Source organism: Carya illinoinensis, chromosome 3, assembly GCF_018687715.1.
Source record: "Carya illinoinensis cultivar Pawnee chromosome 3, C.illinoinensisPawnee_v1, whole genome shotgun sequence".
In the NCBI taxonomy this organism is placed as follows: Eukaryota; Viridiplantae; Streptophyta; class Magnoliopsida; order Fagales; family Juglandaceae; genus Carya; species Carya illinoinensis.
In genome coordinates this window covers 3,381,257-3,401,645 of record NC_056754.1, presented here as the reverse complement: position 1 = coordinate 3,401,645, position 20,389 = coordinate 3,381,257, and the positions used below count along the sequence as shown (strand labels likewise).

Here is a 20,389-nt window from a genome sequence, read left to right as displayed (position 1 = left end):
CTTATCATCTATATATATATTTGGTAAGGAAAAAAAAAAAAAAATTGTGGTGTGCAGTGTAAAGGTTGAAGAATTTTTCATTTTGCAAAAAGAGCCCAAAAAAAAAAAAACCGCATTGCTAAAACTAAAAGGAAGTTTAGGAGAATACGGAAATGGTGTGGTAAGATTCGTTTCCCTACTTTTGGATGAATTGTACGGTCCAACCAACACCCATGAAAATGAAGTCCAATGCGATAAAAAAAAAAAAAAGCCCATCAAAGTTGTTCCCATCACTACTGGGCTCCCGTCTTTACAAATAGATCCAGTGCCTGACAAGTAAACAAATCGACGGCTCTGATAATTTTTCTTTTTCTTTTCTAGCAGTTGCCAAATACCTGCAAATTTTGGATAGGGTGCGACTGCGAGCACAACTCGATAGCTCACTGCAAATTGAGCTTTGGTTCGGACTAGAAACAAATGGCCACGACCACAATCTCAGTTCCCTTGATTCGTACATCTGCAAATCATCGTACATTTGTCCCCGTTCCATTTCTGGCCCTACCCCTTCGAAACCTCCACCTCCGAACCCATGGCGTTTCCAACTCCTTCAACCATTTCACATTCGAGAAGAAGAAGACGAAGACGACGAACATGAAGCAGCCCTTAATAATAGTGAGGTCTGCGGAGGAAGAAACCGTACCGATTCCAGAGGAACAACCAGAGGCACAACAACAGGAAGAAGAAGGAGAAGCACCGTCGTCGTCATCAGAGCAACCACCCGTTTCGGTTCCCGTTTCCCCGTCTGACACCCTTATCATGTTCTTTCAGGTGCCTTTTCTTTCCTCCACGCTATGTTTATTGTAATTAATTCGTCTCTAGTCTTCAAATTAAGTAAATTGAGTCGACATACCAAAAATAAAAAACATTTTATTCAAACTCGTGGGCACAAGTCATTTTTAACTGAAAAAATGGTTTTTTTTTCTGTGTGCTGTTTGATTAATCTTAAATCACCTAGGCATTTTTTTCATTGTTCCAATTTCTCTTTAGCTTTTATGGTTTCAAAATTTCTATTCCATCCCATCTGGTTAGGCCTTCTTTGTGAATTTCTAATATGGATTAATTTACTGCTTAATTGTATTGCATCAATAACATTCTCCTTTACGTTTGAATATCCATAGGCAGAGGGAACACTGAGCGAAACAGCTATTCCCACTGTGACCAAGGCATTAGAGGTAAATCGATGCATTCCCCAAATCTTTCATATATGTCGCAATGTTGGTCTTGAGGAGTTCCAGCGACGGAGGTGATATTATTGTGTTGGCTCAAATGTGGACGTTGGTCTTGGGGTATGCTCCCTAGGTTCCAAGGTTCCAACTTTTGGTGCAAACAATTCTTATGGGCCATGTTCCGGCCGTGAAAAGCTGATGATTTACCTTATAGTAATGAGGGCGTGTTATATGGGTCCTAGGTTTAATCAGGTAAAAGAAGAGTTTTGTTTGAACGTTCTCCGGAGTTCTGTCATTAAAAAAAATGATATTGGATGAGTACAGCCCCTTGCTTTCTCAGGTTCAATTTCAAATTCTGCACTGATGTCATTTGATAGAATTGTTTATATGAATTGGAATTTTAACTGGAACATAACAGATATACCTCTTTGCATCAGATAAGTCCAAACCTTTTATTGATACCATAAACTGGGAAATTGTATCTAGCATGTTACTGAAGTGGGGGGATTTGAATGAAAGAGTCAAAGGTAAGGGGAGTTGCGGTGTAGAGAACTATATGGTCAATATCCTTCGTGAACTGAAATTTTCTAGTGTGGGTAATCTGTCTTAGTTAGCTGGGGTTTTTAATTACCATTCTGTCCCCTACGGATTTATGCAGGGGTGAAAAAAGAATGCGTGTTCTTCACTCACGTATTGATAACTTGTTGATTCCCGCCCATTGTTTTTTAATCTTTTATTTTGTAGGAAGCGGAGGGCATCACTAGTTTGAAGGTTCAAGTTGTTGAGGGTATTGCAAGTGTTGAGGTGTGTATGCCCTAGTTTTCTGTATCTCCAATAACAAATTTTAATAAATGTGACTAGTACTTGAATTGAAACTGGGACAGGTGGAAAAAAAATGTACGATACTCTTTATCATCATTCTCACATACAAATACTAGTATTGTTAAATTTTCAATTTAATCTCTTATATCAGTCGACTGTCATTGCTATTGATAAAAAATCTTTTGGAAAGAGACATTAGCATTGACTGTTTTTTCTTCGTTTGTTTAGTTGACTAAACAGACAACAGTACAAGCTACAGGAGTGGCTTCGAGTTTGGTTGAGGCCATACAAGGTTCAGGGTTCAAGCTACAAACTTTGAATTTGAGTTTTGAAGATGAAGAGTATTCCCTTGCCTAGGAATTATATGTTGATTTTGAAAAAAAATATATTAGAAGACTCATACAAGGAAGCAATTTATCCTTGAGCTATGGGATCTTGGTATGTAGGCATCTGATTGGGCTTTTACGGAATTGCTTTGTTGCTGGTTCGTATCTGCTGGTGGTGGTGGTGGTGAACTCATTGTATCGCTGAAAAGATATTAATGATATTACTTTACCTGGATCAATTTCAAATTTGAGTTTTCGAAATTTTGTCACGAGGTAATTGTGATGTTTGCTCGGTGAAAAAAATTTATGATGCAGGTTTTCTGATTTGGTTCTACCCAACATACCCCACTGCCTCGTTTTTCAGGAGTCCATCTTGAATTTAGCAAGCCGTGTGCACATCAAGTGATGCCGTGCTTTATCAAAATGCAAAAAATTTCGCGAATAGGGGTCGGCTATAATATTCAGAATAAGAATGAAGTGCTTTATAAAAGTAGGAGGAAAAAAATCAAACAGAAATAGTTGTCTTAGGCCTGGTGTCTCCAGTGAAGACATGTCCTTGTTGGCTGGACAATCGGCTCTATAAACATGAGATTATTGAGATCTGAGGTCCTATCTTGACAGAAATGAGAGATAAAGTTGTTCCCACATTGTTTGTCTAGCCAAAGGGAAGCAGATGCATAGGCAGGATTCTATCGATGGCATTGTCAAATAAATCCTTTTTCGTTTTCTGAAGGGGAAGAAAGCTGAATTCTATTCCTAGGAAAAGAGTCTTAATTGTGTTCATATTTACCTCTTTAGTCATATGCTTTGTGTCCGAATTTCAGGATTCAACTGGGATTAAGTAATAGAAAAAAGATTTAAGAATGGAACTACGTTTCTGTACCAACATGTATTTCATTGTCATTGATGTCAAACCCCAATAAATAGATAGAATGAAAACATTACAGGTTATAATGCTTGTAGGGCAGAGCTGGGGGGGTGATTGTTCGGCAAGTTGTAATCTATATTAGGTTAATTTGCCTTTGTAGGATGCAGGATTCAGCTTGGTTAATTGCTAAGCATGGTTGAGACTTACAAAGAACAATATTTTGTTTAAAATAACAAAGCATACACCAGCTAGGGTAATGGATATTTTTCTCTTTGGGTTGACCATTTAAAAGAAAGATGGGTCATACCTTTGTAAGATAATCATGAAAACCACCAAACTGTTCTGTTGCTATGAAGTCAACATCTTGAAAGGCGGTGATTAAACTAATATGAGTAACCCTTACAATGACGAGACATGCGGTACTAGTTGACCTTGTGTTGGAACAATCAACTGCTATTTTGAGTTGAAAATTGTCCATATTGGGACGCTCACATCGAATGTACTGTACCACCAGTGCCAGCTTGTATTTCTGAAATTGCAGTGGAAACTTGAAATTGAATATTACAACTCGAGGCTGTGGCTCTGGGTTCAAAGTTCGGGTCCTTCGCGGAAGAACTAACAATAGATGGCTGCCACTTGTTGGTGTGTCTGGTTTTCTTGTACCCAGTCATAATTAACATGTTAATTATGTTTTTTTGTTTGTATCTGGTGTCATTGACAGCTGCCACCCACGAAGGTTTTAGCTTTTATACCCTGCTCCTACAAAGTGTTCGTGTATTCTGCTTTCCTTAAATCTGTATGTGTGTATTCTGCTTTCCTTAAATCTTTATGTGTGTGAAAGTCACTCTGAGATTCAAAATATAAAAACAGGACATCAATTTTTGACCAACCTAAATACACATACAGAGATGCTGGCCGAGGTGATGATATACAGACATTAATGCAGGTAGTACATGTTTGTATCAAAATAAGTTAATAGGTGGGGGCAAACTAATCCTGGCAGGAGTCGTTCATACCCTGCTGCCGCTGGCTGCTCAGGCATTATTTTCTTACCGCACAATACGCTTCTAGGATAATGCAAAAGGGTAACCACTATAATGCCATAATTGCGACTTGGTCGATGACATTAGGCTTTTGAAATTACATAATGAAATCACAAGACAGCCAGTTGGGTAGATATTTTAAACGAAAGAATTTATGGGGGTGTGCAAATTGATTACGGGATGTTCACATCACAAATGTATTCAACAATGCGTGGTAGGGTCCCCAAGTCAGATTTGAGATCTTTTAGATTATTTGCCACTTGCAGTTAAAACTAATCAATTTCCAGCAATTTCCCGTGCTGTTTCAAAATTCTATATCTACAAAAACCTAACACATTGCACCGTCTTCAAAAAAATTCCGGAATCTATATTTACCGGCGTGGTGTTCTACATGCAAGGCAACCATCCAAATGAGGTAAAAAACAACCGGAACATATAAACATACATACATGTGTATATATATGCATGTATGTAAGTATGTATGTATTAATGGATCCTTTAAGGCCCATGTCCGGGTGAATCCAACTGTGACGGTCATCTTGACGAATGCCCAATCATGGCATGACATGTGATATCACATGTAAAAGAGTACGAGGCAGAATCCCACTGGCACTAATGAAAATATAACGATGAGCAACTCTTTGCCAGTTGTGTAGTCTCAGGCTTTCTAGACTTGTTAATTTCGTTACAGATCGTTTCTCATATAATATAGGCACGGCTATCTAAATAGACTTGTAACTACAGGATATTGCAACTTGGAACTCCATTGTTACCCTACAAACAAACACTCAATACTGAAAGACTTGTGCTTTAAGTTAGGTGCCAGCGAAGAAGGTCCATCCACATGCCCCTCACAAAGACAGACCTCGTGTGCAGGCTAATAAATTACTGGCAGTCTGGCACTGATGATAAATAGATATACTTATGTAGCAGACGCAGTTTCCAGGGCACGTGGATCAAAATCCTGAGTTAAATCTTACTTCCAACCAAAATAAAAGAAAAATACCCATTTAAGTTTCTGACAATTAGCCATAGCTTAGGTTGCAGTGTTCTGGTGAAGCTGGCATGCAAAGTTTGATTAACTCGAAGCCAGCTTGTCCTGTCTCCATGCTTGAGCTCTATTTATACCAGAGATGTTCTAACTTGAAGCAACATTGAGTGACTTTATTTCCAATTTTCTTGGCTTCTTTTCTCGTCCTGCTCGATGGCTTTGAAAGCTCTGCTGTTTTTGTTCACCTGTTTTATTGTAGTTACCTCAAGAGTATGGCTCTCTCTCTCTCTCTCTCTCTCTCTCTCTCTCTCTCTCTCTCTCACACACACACACACACACTTCAGTATATCTATTTGCTTCCTTTAGCTTGGTGTCCTAATTTGTAGGATTTGCTGTAGGTTTCATCTAAAGATGAGGAACTCGCAACAAAGGTGATTATTAAGACAACTTTACAGCTAGTCTTTTTTACTTTCTTTTCCTTTTTGTCCTTTTTATTAGTTTGGTTTAATTGATTCCTCCATATGCTGTTATTTGAGTACCTAAACAGGCTAAACTTACATTCTCGATTATTGGAAGTTGTTACCTACAATATCGTTTTTCACGAGAAACTCGGTTTACTTGCTACTTTCATTTACATGAAGTTTTATATTTTCTTCATGATTCTTGCAAAAAAAAAAAAAAAAAAAAGGCCCAAGTGAATAGAAGTGGACTTCACCATTTTGTATAGGCTGTCATTGTCGAAGCCCCAGTACCATCACAGGCTCCTGCTAAGGTCCCTGCAGTGAAGGCACCAACTCATGCTCCTCCAGCGGCACCCACATATGCGCCTCCCCCCAAGGAAACCGCCCCCGTGCCCCCAGTTAAGCCACCTGCTCCTGCACCACCGTCCCCACTTCCAGTGAGGTCGAAAAAGGGTAAAATATATTTTTCCCACCACAGATAAAGTTCAACAGACACGTTTTGTCATGGTATATTTATATATTATGCACTTGTTTTTTTGTATTGTTTTGTGGTAAATGTGGTATTGTGGATTGGTTGCACAGATTGCATCCCCCTATGTGATCAGAGATGCCAACTACATTCAAGGAAGAGGCTCTGCACGAGAGCCTGCATGACATGCTGTGACCGCTGCAAGTGTGTTCCCCCAGGAACTTTTGGCAACAGGGAAAAATGTGGCAAGTGTTACACAGATATGACTACTCATGGCAACAAATACAAGTGCCCTTGAGAAGGCTCCCAATATATTTCCTAAAAAGTGGGTTATAAGTATGAGAGGGGTGAAAATAAATGGTTTTCCTGAGTCCTTTCTACTGCTTCCTGCAGCATTAATTGGTTTGGCATCATCTAGTGTTGTTACCTTTCTGTTCTGTTTAGGCCAATTAAGAGCACTTTGCACCGTCTATTAAATTTTCCAGTTCATATGGCAGATATTGATATTAATAGTTTAATACATCTCTCACCTTTTCTTGTAAACTCAGTAAATGGGTTTTTGTCTTATTTGCAAATAATTTGTTACCCTGTAATTGGAAGCTCTCAAGACTCAATAGGACGTTCCAATACTTGGCACTTTTTTATTTTTTTTTGAATAACAGAGCATATTCATTCATTTAAGAGGACTTATAAATTTGATTTAAACATTAAGTCAATTACAACGGTTAATAGCTTCTCAACACACTAAAGTGGTTGATATAGTCTAGTCCAGACTGTTAATCTCTAAAGACTTAAGTCTAAGAGACAGCACAACTCTATCTAAGATAGAGTTAGCAAATTCCTATACCCGACTAAGCGGGATATAGGATACCAATCCTACCAAACACCGCCAAGAGGAGGGGGACTCATTTTTTGGATTTTTTTTTATTGAAAACAAAAGACAATAAAAAGAAACTATATAGAAAATACTGTATACGAAAAATCAGTGTAATCTGTACGTACTGTAGCGCGTGCAACACACGCGTCACTCTATGAGAGAACTAACGGCCAGTTTTGAAAGTTCCCGACTCACAGGTCTCAGAAACGCTGCTCGTGGCATTGGCAGAGGGATTCTCGGTGGCGCGTGAGCACCACGAGCTGGAACGACGGAAAACTTTAACCCGCGCGTGCGGGCCACTCTCTACTCCGATTGGCACTTTCACCTTGTTGAACAAAAACAGAAAATATATGCAAAATCAATAGTGCTTCTCTGGAAACTGAGGAGACATATTTTTATTTTTATTTTTTTTTAAATTGGCATCGGTGTCCAGGAACATCCTGACTAATCCTAAGGGTACACAGGCTCTCAATAATAAGTTTTCTACAAGTACACTTTAGATAATTTAAAGAGAAAATATTTCAATCCGATTACTAATAGAGATTGTTTGCATTTTAATGAAATTTGAATCTTAGACCTTAAGGGGGTATACTTCTAAATTCAAGGGCTTTACCACTTGAGTCAACTCTTAGAGGTTAAGAAGAAAACGGATTTTTAAAAGCGATCAATCCATTTGGGTACCTTAAGAGTATCCACATTGATTTATGCATATGTAAAATTATATCTTTTAGAGATCCAATTTGTCATACAAGTAAAATTCTTATATTGGTTTAAGTAAATTTGAAACAAAATAATAATAAAATATTATTATTTTATTATTTTTTTTGCTTTTTGTTTAAGAGTTTGTAATTTTCATGTATTGGGTTAATACATGTAATTAGCACTTAAAAAAATTTCATTAGCATCCAATACATGTACACAAAATCTATGAGAGAGGTGCACAAGTTTGATATTCAAATATGTAAAATATTTGAGTAAAATATTTTTTGAGAGTGAATGAGTAAAATATGTAATAAAATATGTAAATGTAAAATATGTAGAAAGAGAGTGGAATGAGAGAGAAAGAATGAGTAAAATATGTTTTGGAAAGTAAATAGTAGATTTTTAAATATGTAAATATACTGTTCATAGCTATACAAATATTTGAAGATGCATAATCCAATGTAGTTGAATTTAGACTTATATTATGTAAATATAATTTTACATATACATATGCATAGATCAATGTGGATGCTCTGTACCAATTTATTATCATATAGTAAAGTGATTAAATTAAGCTTGCAGTTTTCAATCAGGTTAAAATTTTAAGACAACGGATAAATATAATTCATATTCAAAGGTTTCTCAAGTCATCTCCTCTAATATCAAAACTTTATAATTAATCATTCTGATGAAAAATTATTTAAAAATTCATAATAAAAATAATATTTGTTCAACGGTTTTGAACTGTTGATAATGATAAACAGCCTTCAACCAATTCCATAAAAAAAATAAAAAATTAGACAAATTCTTTTTTAAACTGTAAGAAATTTGGATGATTTTAATGAACAAAAAATTAGAGCGATGCTGCAGTTACGGGCTGATTCATGGATATATGCATGGGCCACTCACATTTTTATTACCGTTCTTTATTATGTTCAATTGTCCGAGAATCAGCCCGTTTTCCTATAATTTCGAAGAGTAGAGGCCCATGAACTGAGACCCATCATTCTTATAGATTTTAATTCCCTAGGCCCAATTAACCGGCCCACAAGTCATATCAGCCCACAGAGAGAGAGAGAGAGAGAGAGAGAAGGGTTGAATTTGGTTTTTCGTTATTCTTTCAGGTACCACTTCCAGGAAGCGACTTTTCTCCGATACGCATCGGAGCAGGGAGGGGTGACACAGTTCGGTCTCTCTCTTTACAGACTATAGAAGAAAAATAGGACACGGAGCTCAAACCGAGAAGCAGCAAACATGAGAGGTGGCGATGGGATCTTAGGCAACAGAGAAGTAGAAAGAAGAAATGCATTTGTGAGCACCACAAGGAGAAAATGGCTAAAACGGCGAGAGATATGGCTTGTTGTTCTAGGTGTCATTCTTCACGCCGTTTACATGATGAGCATTTTCGATATCTACTTCAAGACTCCCATTGTACACGGCATGGATCCCGTCGCGCCCCGCTTCAGCGCCCCGGCCAAGCGCCTTGTGCTGCTAGTCGGTACGTTCTACGGAAACTCGCACTCTACATGTTCGTCGAATTGTCTTGCTGCAGTATTTTGCTCTATTTTGTCCTTTTGGCGAAAACTCACTTGGCATTGGATACGGAATGGGCTGGGTTCGTATTGTGTATGGTACTAATAGGAGAGATCCATTTTTTGAGTTTACACTATTTAGTTAACTTTAAATTAGTCGTTTGAGGTCTAAGGTTTTCCATTTTTTAAAAAATAAATTTTTGGGTTTTTGAGTCCTTGTCGACGGATCATTGACGGAGTTGAAAGTGAGAAGTTTCTCTATTAGAATTCATTTGTTGTTAATATTCATTTAACTAGAAATTTGAGTAAGCTATAAAATTTGGAACTTTGTTTAATTGGGAAAAATGTTTATGCAGCTGATGGTTTGCGTGCTGACAAGTTCTTTGAGCCGGATTCTGAAGGACATTATAGAGCTCCATTTTTAAGATCCATCATTAAAGGGCAAGGTCGCTGGGGAGTATCTCATGCACGCCCTCCAACTGAGTCGAGGCCTGGACATGTTGCCATAATTGCTGGTTTCTATGAGGATCCTAGTGCTGTTACAAAAGGTGGATTGTCTATTTTCTTGTGCCAAAGTTACCGTTGTGCTTTTTTCACTTTTATCATTATTATCGTTGCATTCCGTCCGGCCACTAAGGTAATCATTCCGTTCACAGGATGGAAAGCTAATCCAGTTGAATTTGATTCAGTATTTAACCAAAGCCGGCATACATTTGCATTTGGGAGCCCTGACATTATTCCAATCTTCTGTGGTGCTGTGCCACACAGCACGTGGAATGCCTATCCTCACGAGTTTGAAGACTTTGCAACTGGTTTAAATACAATCTCTGACCACAAAATTTTTTATTAATTAATGTTATGATAAGTAATGGCTCGAAGGGAATGGAAGGCTAAGATGGTTATATTCACATTTTAGAAATAAATTTCTATGACTCGCACTTTTATTCATGAATTATCAATTCAATATTGTTAATGCAGATGCATCCTTTTTGGATGAGTGGTCTTTTGATCAATTTCAGAGCCTTTTGAATAGGTCCAGTGAAGACTCAAAGTTGGAGAAGTTACTCCTGCAGGATCATCTTGTTATATTTCTGCACCTACTTGGTTGTGATTCGAATGGTCATGCACATAGGCCCTATTCCTCCATCTATCTCAATAATGTAAAGGTTGTTGATCGTATTGCTGAAAGGACGTACCATCTGATTGAAGATTATTACAAGGACAACAGTACAGCATATATATTTACAGCTGATCATGGAATGAGCGACAAAGGTTGGAACTTCCAGCAACTTCATTTTTTTTTTTCTATAACTCTTTTGCTTTACAGTCACTTGATGTCGATCTTTGATATAAGCAACCCATCTTCTGATACCTCCTTGAGGTTTGTGCTTTGTCAAAGGCATCCTTAATTGGTCAAATTTATGTAGCATGAAAGAAATAACATCAAAATGCTTCATGTTTATAGGCATACCTGACTACTTCTTGGCCTTGAATATGGATGCTAGTAAACATTATCTGTTTTGGACATATGTTGTTGTAGAGTCTGTTTATTAAGATGTTCTCTATTTGGTTTCCTTCGGGCTAACTTTTCTATTTGTTATCCCTAAATTTCCCTGATACTTCAACTTGCTTTGAAATCTGATCCTGACACAATTGTGGTTTTATTGATAGGAAGCCATGGAGATGGGCATCCTTCAAACACTGATACACCACTTGTTGCATGGGGAGCTGGTATTAAATATCCCAAACCAATGTTGAGCACCAACCATTCTCATTGCAGTTTCCGTTTTGTAGATGAACATATGCATGACACACCAACACCTACAGAATGGGGCCTTCATGGCATAGAAAGAGTTGATGTCAATCAAGCTGATATTGCACCACTTATGGTTGTAAATTTTTTATTCTCCAAGCCTGTATCCATTGAAACATCCTCCATTTTACTGATCCCATGTCCTTGATGGATTTTGTTTCAGTCCACTCTTATTGGTTTGCCATGTCCTGTTAACTCTGTTGGAAGTCTTCCCCTTGATTACATTAACATGATCGAGGTATGTTCACTAAGCTTTTATTGATGGTTGACTTCTCTTATCTCGATAAATAATGGCAAGCATCTCAGTTTCTTTTCAACATCTCGTTGTATTATTGATAATTGAATTGGTCCTTCTCAGTTAAATGAATAGAGGAGTAACAATTTATAGTTCACCATAATCTTCAGGCAGAAATATTTTCGTTCTTAAAACTTCTAGTTGATTATTTGAATCAATCCAACTTGAATTGAAATTGGTAGATAAGTGATTAAGATTTTCATTTATTATAATTTTCAGGTGGAAGAAGTTCACGCTGTATTAGCTAATACAGAGCAGGTTCTCAACCAGTTTCTTCGCAAATCATGTATCCCTTATATCAATTTAATGTCAAGTAATACAGTGCTTAATGGATATCACTTTCTTGAAGCTTTGAGCAGTATATCTTCGGTTCCTCTCAGATAAATATTTTTGTAGGAGCTAATGGAAATAATTTTTTTTCTTAAATATATGTTTGAAATAAGAAAAGTCTTCTCTTTAACCCATTGTGTTTCTATTTCTGATTTTCATTTTTGTGCACTAATTTTCTTCCCAATTGAACTCATTGTGTAATACCTGTATGATACTTTCACAGCGTTGCTTCTTTGAAAAATTTTTATATAAGTCTTCTTCCTAATTTAGTCTTAGGTATTCTGGTGGCGATACAAAGAAAAGGTGGTAGGGGATGAGCTGTCTGATTTATGTTTGTTTTCTCAACTGGCTTAGATATAAAGCAGTCGAATTCGTTATATTTCAAGCCTTTCAAACCATTAGCCAATTGTTCCTCCATACTGGATCAAATTGAGCATCTAATTTCTGTTAGAGACTATGAAGCTGCTATGAAGCTATCGGAAAATCTCAGAAGCTTGGCACTTCAAGGGCTTCATTATTTTCAAACATATGATTGGCTGATGCTCATGACTGTAATTACTCTTGGTTATATTGGTTGGATGATCTATCTTGTTCTCCACATCCTGCAATCTTATACTTCACTGCCAGGAAATATGTTAAGAAAGGAGCAAGCGGTTCACCAGAGGAACTATACCAGAAAGGTAATGTCTCTATAACTTAACCTCCAAGATGTATTAGGATCATTAAAAGTGAAGTAAGGGAGAAGTGAAATGAAGAGAAGAACAAATAAGTTTAAAAAGGTGGGAGGAAAAGGAAAAGAGAACAGGCTGGGATGAAAATTTGACCTCTTGTATTGTTTTTGCTAACCATGCATTTCATGTCTAATATGCCTTATTTTCTTGGCAGGTATACCTATTTGGATGCATGCTCATGGGATTACTTTCTGTTTTACTGTTTCTGGAGCACTCTCCTCCTCTTTATCATGCCTACACTACAATGACAGTATTTCTCTGGACACAAATAGTTAGTGAATATTGGCTCATAAAAGCATTATGGAAGCACTTACATGGAAGAAAATTCAATTACATCGTCAAACTTTTAGTGACTACTGTGGTGTCAGTGGTCATTCTTGAATTCCTGGTATGGATATCAATATATTATATCTTGTCCTGCTGCTGTCATGATGAAGTAATAGCCTACATTCCAACCGATGTTTTCTGGTACCTTGTGCAGGTGAATAGTTTCACTGACAGGAAGCTCTACACTTGGTGCTTCCTGACCATTGGGGTCACAGCTTCTCTTTATCTTTATAACTCAATTCCATGGAGATCTGGCATTCCAATTTTTGTTTGCATTGCATGTTGGTTTTTGTCTGTGTTTACATTGATGCCAGCAGAAATCCCAGATAACAATCAATTAGTGTAAGTCACTTTCCTTGTGTTTACATTTCCTATTGTGTGAATATGATGGAGGCAATGTTTCAGTATGTTTAGGTTATGGTTTTGAACTTTTGAAACGATTTTAAATTTTTGAACCAAGAAGAAGGGAATTTTAAATGTTAGTTAGCATGAACACAATCCCTCAATACAAAGCATTTCTTCAATTGACATCCTAAGGGCTGACAAAGCTTTGTACACACAAGGTGGATATGCTGATTGACGGATTAACCATCTTTTAAAACTTCTTAACATCGATAGGTGTCTTCTCATCTATGTGATCATTTTACCATTAATTTTTTGTCATGGCTCATAAAATGTCTGTTATGTTTTCATTTTCCACGGTTCTTCGTGGATACTCAATCAGTCTACTTTTCTTTCACCTGCTATAATTGTGTAAATTTTTTAAAAATTTTAATTCTCATTTTTTAACGGGTAAAAATACTTGTATAACGATAACTATTTGTGATCAGAGCACTCAAGAGGAAATTATTTATGGCAAAAGGCTCATCTATTAGTTGATTTCATTTGTATATGTTGGATATGTGTGGAAGCATAGTTGAGTAGATTTGTGTCTCTATAACTGTTTGGGATTTCAATTGTTTTAAATCCACTAACAAAAACTGCCCTTTGCATTTGAGATGTGAAATTTCCATTGTTGCTGTCCATCAGTAAGTAACCGTGTAGGTTGCCATCTTATGTTTTGTTCATGTAGAATTAAGACAGGAATTCGATTATTGAAATGATTACTTAATGAGATCCACAATTATGACAAATAATAGCGTGTTCACTATCAAAGGCCAAAGTTTCTCAGTTACATATGGGTGATCCTGATTGCATTGTATGTGTGTTAACATTAACTTCTGCAGAATTGTGAGTGGAGCTATGATTATCTTGATAGGAATAGTTGCGAGGTGGCTAAATCTGCATGCTGAAGGGAAATATTGGCTAAGCATCTCTAATCATGAAGTAGAGAAACCCAAGTTTCCCATGCTCTTTCAGTTACAGGTGTGTAGCTTGGCTTTACCTTTCACTGGATTACACTTAACTACATATGTTGCTTACAGATTGAATTATTACTCCTTATTTTCTTAAATGACAACCAGGCTCTTTTGGTTGGTTTATCTTCGGTGATGGTGTCATTATCAACATCTCATAGAACACAGAAGCAAGAACTACTTGCATTACACCAGCTGATAAATTGGTCTATAGCTGGTATACTCTTTTACTCTTCCTTCTTTGCCTGATGTTGACTTCTGCTGTATGGGCTTTCCATGAAGATAACATCAAACTCTTAACTTTAATTCTTATTCTTTTCCAGTTCTGATTTTCTTCTATAATGGTGATTGTTCTCTTGTACTGTATATAACTCAGCCCATGCCATGCATGGTGTGCTAATCATTTTAGAAACCTGTCCCACGCCCAGAGAAAGGATGAAGTTTATACCAATTGATTCTTTCTTACCATAAGCCAATGATTCATGGTAGTGATGCTAGTACATGTAGTTTCATGAAAGTATTTGTCGAAAAACAGAAAAGAGCTTCAGACACTGGGGGTCTGCAGAAGTTTATGCATGAGGGAATGCCTAAGGTAATATGATGGTTCATAACGAATGCATCAGTCTTTTGTTAAACCCAGTAATAATAGAGGATAAAACTTTGTAAAGTATAGTCCCTATATTTTGAAATTGTCTTTTGAAAGACGTTGTACCTAGCCTGTATCCATATTTGCATATGCCATCAAAGACCCACCATCAGTAACTGGCTAATTTGAATATCTGAAAGATCTTCTGAGTTTTTGTTCTTTATCAGCTCTTAATATTTTATTATATTACAACTTATATAAAAAAAAATACTTTCTTATATTACAAAAACTTATATTCCTGTTTGATCATGGAAGCTCCTTGATTCTACATGTGTGCATTCCTATTTTCACTTCATGGTACTCATTGTGGAGTTTCCACTACTTGAAGCATATGCAAATGAACATTACCTATCTATCTCAATTCACCTGTTAGTTTTTGTGTAATAGGTTTTTCGATGGTTCTCCCGTTATTTTCAGCAAATGGCCTCTTGTCCCGGCTTACTTCTATATTTCTAGGTTTTGCACCCACGTTCCTTCTTCTATCTATTGGGTATATCTCGTTTATAAGCAACTGTGGTGGTATTCATTTAACAGCTTCATGAAAAACAGCTATTCTTTTTCTTTCTTTACATTTTTTTCCCCTTTTTCAAACTTTTGCAGATATGAAGCTGTCTTTTATGGTGCCTTGGCTCTTGTACTAATGGCATGGATAATATTTGAAAACACAGTTTTATACTTTAGTAAGGTTAAGAAATCTTCAGCTTCCACTAATAATGAGATTGACAGTGTCATTTTTAAACTTGATGAGCGATGCTTGCAGCTGTCTGATGTGAGAATCCCTTTAATCTTTGTAAGTCACATCCTTTTTCTCGTTAGTTTCACTTATACATCTTAATCAATTTTGACCATATGTAAATATGTCTAGTTTGGATTAATTCTCAGTGTAGCGAGGTTGACTAGATGTTTTTTAAATATTTGTTCTTTTCCTTATGGTCACCAAGTAATTTCGGAACAATATCAGCCTTACGTTTTATTTTTTATTTATTTTTTTATTTTTTTTCCTTTTTAAGTAGTTTTCTTGTTTGGTGGCTATTTTATATTCATCCTTTCACAAAGTAATGTTGGTGGAGAATTTCTCACATATTGACTTTATAGATTTGTAATAGGAGAGAGGCTAGGAACAGGATGTGGGGTAATGATAGAATTTACACCCTCCAATGATCGGACGACATGTCATCATTCTAAGAAGATTACAATAAAACCGCCCACACAATCCCCCCTCTCTTTCTCTCCTTCTCCGCTCTCTCTCTCAAGCTCTGCTCTTTGTGCGTTCTCTCTCCTCAAGCCGACCCCCAGTCTCTCTCCTCTCAAGAATGCTGACCAGGAGCAGTATTTATCTTCCACATGTATACAACTTACATTGATCAATGTAAGGACTCAATTTTGGAATCGTTCTCAAACCGTGTGAATGGGAAAGATGAATCTGGGTCTGTAGCCAATGATTCGAAGAACAAAACGAAGAAACTTAAGGCAGCGAGGTGCCAGGAAATGGATAATGCGGCCATGGGTGAAGTGGGTCTTGGTTTTGTGCGAACTGGTGGGTTTCTAAGGTTTGTGGGGTGGATCCATTTGCATAATTATTTGCTTAAGGCTGTGATGGATTGAGGGGAGAGAGACTGAGGGGTGCAGCTTGAGGAGAGAGAGAGACGGGATTGCATGGGAAAATCACCTCAGACTGGTTTTATTGTAATATTCTTTGAATGATGACATGTCGTCCGGCTATTGGAGGGTGTAAACTCTCTCTTTAGACCACATTTGGTTTGAAGTTATTCTCTTGTAATAGTGATAGGGTTTGCAATGATTGGTGTGCGATTGCCAATGATAAGATTGGGGTTTTAGTAACCTGTTTTTTTATGCTTATTGTGTTAATAATTCAACGGCACAGCCTTGTAAGTTACAGAGAATCTAGAGACAGAGATGGAAAGAAATCTAGGCAACTGTGTATGTCTTCCCTTCTTCTGGCTGCTCCCAGATAATTAAATCAATGGCTCTGCTTGAAATTATGTGAATGCTGATATTTAAGCTGATTTACTGTATATCAGTACGTTGAACTTAAATTTTTCGTAATTCTCCCAATTTCAAGAAATAGAATGATTTGCATTGTATAGAGTTGTATCACAATCAAACTGGTCATGATATTGATGCGTCTCTTTTGGCTTTTTTGCTTTCTTTTTAGATGATTTTATTCAACGTTGCCTTCTTTGGAACGGGAAATTTTGCAAGTATTGCTAGCTTTGAGATTTCCTCTGTCTATCGGTTCATTACGGTCTTCAGCGTAAGTAAAGATTTTCCTTTGATGTGTATCACTTTCTTATTAGAAATCTATTACTGAGCTGATATAGTTTACTTTTAAATGCAGCCGTTTCTGATGGCAGCCCTACTTATATTCAAGCTATTTATACCATTCATGCTCGTCATGTGAGTGAAATAAATGTATTTTTTTTTTTTTTTTTCTATTTCTAATGAAAGAATGATCACATAAATTCTTCACTTTGAAAAGTTATTTTCCAGTTGCAATGGCATGTCAAAAAGGAGAACAATTTAAGATTTACCTGGACGGGGTCAATAGGTGATCAAGAAGGCCGATGGCCTAGGCTGGTGACCTCCATTGTACAAAGGAGGGGTGCCCGCCTAGGGTCTCTCCAAGTGGGAGAGCCTACATCATAATTTGTGGCAGTGGGGGCCTAAAATCTAACTTATAGCCACAAGTCTCGATTGCTATAGATTCCAGCACAACATTAAATCTGCAGTCCTTATATTGCTTGTTTTGGTTTGAATTGCAGATGTTCATTCAGTGTAATAACCAAACTACACCGACTTCCACGTTTGGGATGCTATTTTCTTGTTATAATTTTTTCAGATGTAATGACCATTCACTTCTTCTTCCTGGTAAGAGCATTATTTTCTTCGCCTGGCCCTTTGTTTTCATTGGTCCTCATTTCTTTCTCATCACATAAAATGACTCTTCTTTTTGTTGCTCGTTACAATAGACAGTTCAATATTTTCAGTACTCAAGTGAAAATATGAAACTCGCATTTGTGGTTAGCAGTTTTTAGTCACTGTAATCATTATTTATTGATCATGTGCTTGTGTTGCAAATACATGTCATCGATGGGCCTGGAGTTTTTTTCTGGTTTAGTTTGGGAACTTTTTTATTGGTGTTAATGTCTTGCTGGTCCAAGTTATGCCCGTGAACTAAACGGAACTTACCTTGTTGGAATTTTTAGACTACCCAGATTGATGTCAGGTTAATCATTCATTTTTTAGTCCCACCAAACCCATAGCTCCCTGCTTCCATTGACTTGGCTGACTAAATTGTCCAGTTTTTCTTGAATGGTAAGAAATTGTGACTTTATTGATTAAAAAAAAAAAAAAAAGACTTTGTGGATAGTTTTATATTGTCTGTTTGTCACGACGAAAGTAAAGTAATGGGAAATTGTGACTGGAGTTTGAGGTCGAGACAATGTATGGAATCATTGGGGGTGGTCCCACTGACTTTGTGAAGTATATCAATTATCAGGTTCGGAACACGGGAAGTTGGATGGAAATTGGGAACAGCATCAGCCATTTCGGAATCATGAGTGCCCAAGTTGTTTTTGTGCTGTTACTATTTGCACTCACAAATATATACACGAAAGATATCCAGTGTAATTCAGCACTGGCAACTTCTCATAAAGCGATGTGAGCCAAATCAAACTGGGAGAATTGGCCGTCTGCATTCCTTGAAGGGTTAGCTTTTTCGTTCCTACAGCAGCTTTCCTGGATATTTAAGAGTGGCTTCTCATCCCACATCGTTGTGAATGCATGCGTGGTACAAGTGCTTTATGTCTTTGTCTTTTCTCTTTTACCAGAAACGAAAGGTTCACGTCTTTGTAGAATTATCTGCCAGCAATTTATGTCGTTGTAAAAGAACTTTTTACCAATGTGATTTTTCGGCTTTATTTTTAGCTTATGTACGAAAGACTTTTCCTAGCTTATGAATTAAGTTATCATGTGTACGGATATCATTGACCAGTTACGGCCAGAAACCAAATGATCAGACATCTATAAATAAACCAAACTGTAAGATCAAACACATATATATAGTGGCAGTGCAGATGGGTGGATCATGATGAGCTTAATTAATAAACAAGAGAGTCATTTCAACAATTATTTGGAATTTTCAAATAAGCATTAATCATGGAGATTATAATTATTGCATGATTCTATCAAAATTGTTATTATCGTGTCACCATTATTGCTAATTACCACGTTGTCATTGCTATCCATATTGTAATTATCGTCTGTTCCCATTGTTACTCCCAAATGCCAAGGCAACTACTAGACGACAACAACCGACTCCATTAAAATTTTAAAAGAGAAAAAAATCAAATAATTTAGTCTTACACATTTTCTAAGATCTATTTGTAGCAATCAAGAAAATTTCTTATAATTTCAGTACGTATATATATACTAGTTGAGGACTAACGTGTGATGCACGTTTGCTTCGTTGTATTGTTAACCTGTTTAGTTAAGTTACAAAAATTTGTCAGCAAAAATATTACAGTATACAGATATAAACAACAAAATGAGTTATGGATTTGTTTTTTTGTCTAGTTGTCATTCAAGCTCAGGTCCATATTGGACAGGATCGATGGAGATAACATTGAAGTTTTTGTGTCTCTGTTGGTTGAATATTTCTGGGTCTACAGCAAGTTGAATCATCCACTGATTTTCTGAAGCTTCTGATGCCATTTTTTGTATAAATGGTAAATGTTCCTGTGCAGTAAATATTTAGTGAGATTAGATAATTAATAAATGTAAAAATAATTTATATATAATTTTATTTGAAAATTTTGTTAAAAAGAATAAAGTTACCTCTCCAGTTTGATTCATGAAATCAATAGCTGAATGACCCAATGCTTTTTCTGCAAGTTCACCAAACATAACAGCTGCTAATTTTCCTGTCCCGTCGTCAACTTCAACATATGCTCGACAACTGTAAATAATAAAAGTATTATCTTTTGTTAGTATTGGTAAAATTAATATGTGAATAATTTTGAAATGATTTGTTAATTATTGAAGTTAAAAAAATGTGTACCGTGGTTCAGCAACACTTTGATGTTTGCAGTGATAATAGAGAAAGCTTTCATTATGGTCATGCCCAGTTCCTTTGTTACAATTGATGCATGACATATAGAAGAAGATTTGGCGCAAATTTATGATATTTATCTTTGTCTTGATCCAGAATTTTGCTTTCTATATTATATTAAGAACAATATTTTATTTAATGAGAAGGAATATAAATATAAATATGATGTTAAGAAAAATAATTTACCTCCATTGGTTGCAAACTTTTTAGTAATGCAGCAACATCACAATTTTTTGTTATTTGTCGAATACCAACTGACGATAAAGATGTAGATGGGTATTTTAACGATTTTGCAATTATGACTTCAAGTCTTGAATCATTGATTGCAATCCTTAAAAAAAAAAAAAAATTATAATTGGAACATTTTTAATAGATGTGTTAATAAAAAATAGTGTAATTAATATGAATTACCATCTTTGCAGTGGTTTTGCTTCAGGGATAAGAGGATTGATTGTAAATGCACTT

At 36.4% G+C, this 20,389-nt stretch overlaps 3 protein-coding genes and 1 non-coding gene across 6 annotated transcripts; all 4 read left to right on the top strand.

The window, feature by feature from the left end:
* Positions 1–326: 326 nt before the first annotated feature.
* Positions 327–2,614, top strand: LOC122302548. Its single transcript, XM_043113852.1, has 4 exons — positions 327–807; positions 1,158–1,211; positions 1,950–2,009; positions 2,256–2,614. Exons 1-4 carry the CDS (start codon positions 457–459, stop codon positions 2,382–2,384), a joined length of 594 nt encoding a protein of 197 aa, XP_042969786.1. The 5' UTR covers positions 327–456; the 3' UTR covers positions 2,385–2,614.
* Positions 2,615–5,303: 2,689 nt separating this feature from the next.
* LOC122302549 (gibberellin-regulated protein 14-like) lies at positions 5,304–6,732 on the top strand. Its single transcript, XM_043113853.1, has 4 exons — positions 5,304–5,525; positions 5,654–5,686; positions 5,983–6,169; positions 6,299–6,732. The coding sequence occupies exons 1-4, from the start codon at positions 5,469–5,471 to the stop codon at positions 6,481–6,483; spliced, it is 462 nt and encodes a 153-aa protein (XP_042969787.1). The 5' UTR covers positions 5,304–5,468; the 3' UTR covers positions 6,484–6,732.
* Positions 6,733–8,862: 2,130 nt separating this feature from the next.
* Positions 8,863–18,745, top strand: LOC122302543 (GPI ethanolamine phosphate transferase 1). Of its 3 annotated transcripts, XM_043113843.1 has the most exons (18): positions 8,864–9,262; positions 9,653–9,844; positions 9,953–10,108; positions 10,275–10,568; positions 10,968–11,185; positions 11,273–11,347; positions 11,624–11,690; positions 12,089–12,414; positions 12,620–12,853; positions 12,947–13,134; positions 14,019–14,157; positions 14,256–14,364; positions 15,181–15,283; positions 15,394–15,583; positions 16,970–17,068; positions 17,153–17,211; positions 17,577–17,682; positions 18,314–18,745. In XM_043113843.1, exons 1-18 carry the CDS (start codon positions 9,019–9,021, stop codon positions 18,476–18,478), a joined length of 2,964 nt encoding a protein of 987 aa, XP_042969777.1. In that variant the 5' UTR covers positions 8,864–9,018; the 3' UTR covers positions 18,479–18,745. The 3 variants fall into 3 exon arrangements, with proteins under 3 accessions (XP_042969779.1, XP_042969778.1, XP_042969777.1); XM_043113845.1 differs by lacking the exons at positions 17,577–17,682; positions 18,314–18,745 and adding an exon at positions 17,305–17,553 and having other exon boundaries at positions 8,863–9,262; XM_043113844.1 differs by lacking the exons at positions 17,577–17,682; positions 18,314–18,745 and adding an exon at positions 17,294–17,553 and having other exon boundaries at positions 8,863–9,262.
* Positions 17,338–17,500, top strand: LOC122306001. The gene has a single exon (XR_006241424.1). It is a non-coding gene; the product is annotated as a U1 spliceosomal RNA (small nuclear RNA).
* Positions 18,746–20,389: the final 1,644 nt, after the last annotated feature.

What these genes read in the sequence shown, in the direction of transcription:
- LOC122302548 (XM_043113852.1), top strand. Translation starts at nt 457, where the DNA reads ATGGCCACGACCACAATCTCAGTTCCCTTGATTCGTACATCTGCAAAT. An exon ending in CTGTGACCAAGGCATTAGAG is followed by an intron (nt 1,212 to 1,949) that starts GTAAATCGATGC and finishes TTTATTTTGTAG; the next exon opens with GAAGCGGAGGGCATCACTAG. An exon ending in AGGGTATTGCAAGTGTTGAG is followed by an intron (nt 2,010 to 2,255) that starts GTGTGTATGCCC and finishes TCGTTTGTTTAG; the next exon opens with TTGACTAAACAGACAACAGT.
- LOC122302549 (XM_043113853.1), top strand. Translation starts at nt 5,469, where the DNA reads ATGGCTTTGAAAGCTCTGCTGTTTTTGTTCACCTGTTTTATTGTAGTT. An exon ending in ATGAGGAACTCGCAACAAAG is followed by an intron (nt 5,687 to 5,982) that starts GTGATTATTAAG and finishes CATTTTGTATAG; the next exon opens with GCTGTCATTGTCGAAGCCCC. An exon ending in TCCAGTGAGGTCGAAAAAGG is followed by an intron (nt 6,170 to 6,298) that starts GTAAAATATATT and finishes TTGGTTGCACAG; the next exon opens with ATTGCATCCCCCTATGTGAT.
- LOC122302543 (XM_043113843.1), top strand. Translation starts at nt 9,019, where the DNA reads ATGAGAGGTGGCGATGGGATCTTAGGCAACAGAGAAGTAGAAAGAAGA. An exon ending in GATAAATTGGTCTATAGCTG is followed by an intron (nt 14,365 to 15,180) that starts GTATACTCTTTT and finishes TTTGTGTAATAG; the next exon opens with GTTTTTCGATGGTTCTCCCG. An exon ending in TTCCTTCTTCTATCTATTGG is followed by an intron (nt 15,284 to 15,393) that starts GTATATCTCGTT and finishes AAACTTTTGCAG; the next exon opens with ATATGAAGCTGTCTTTTATG.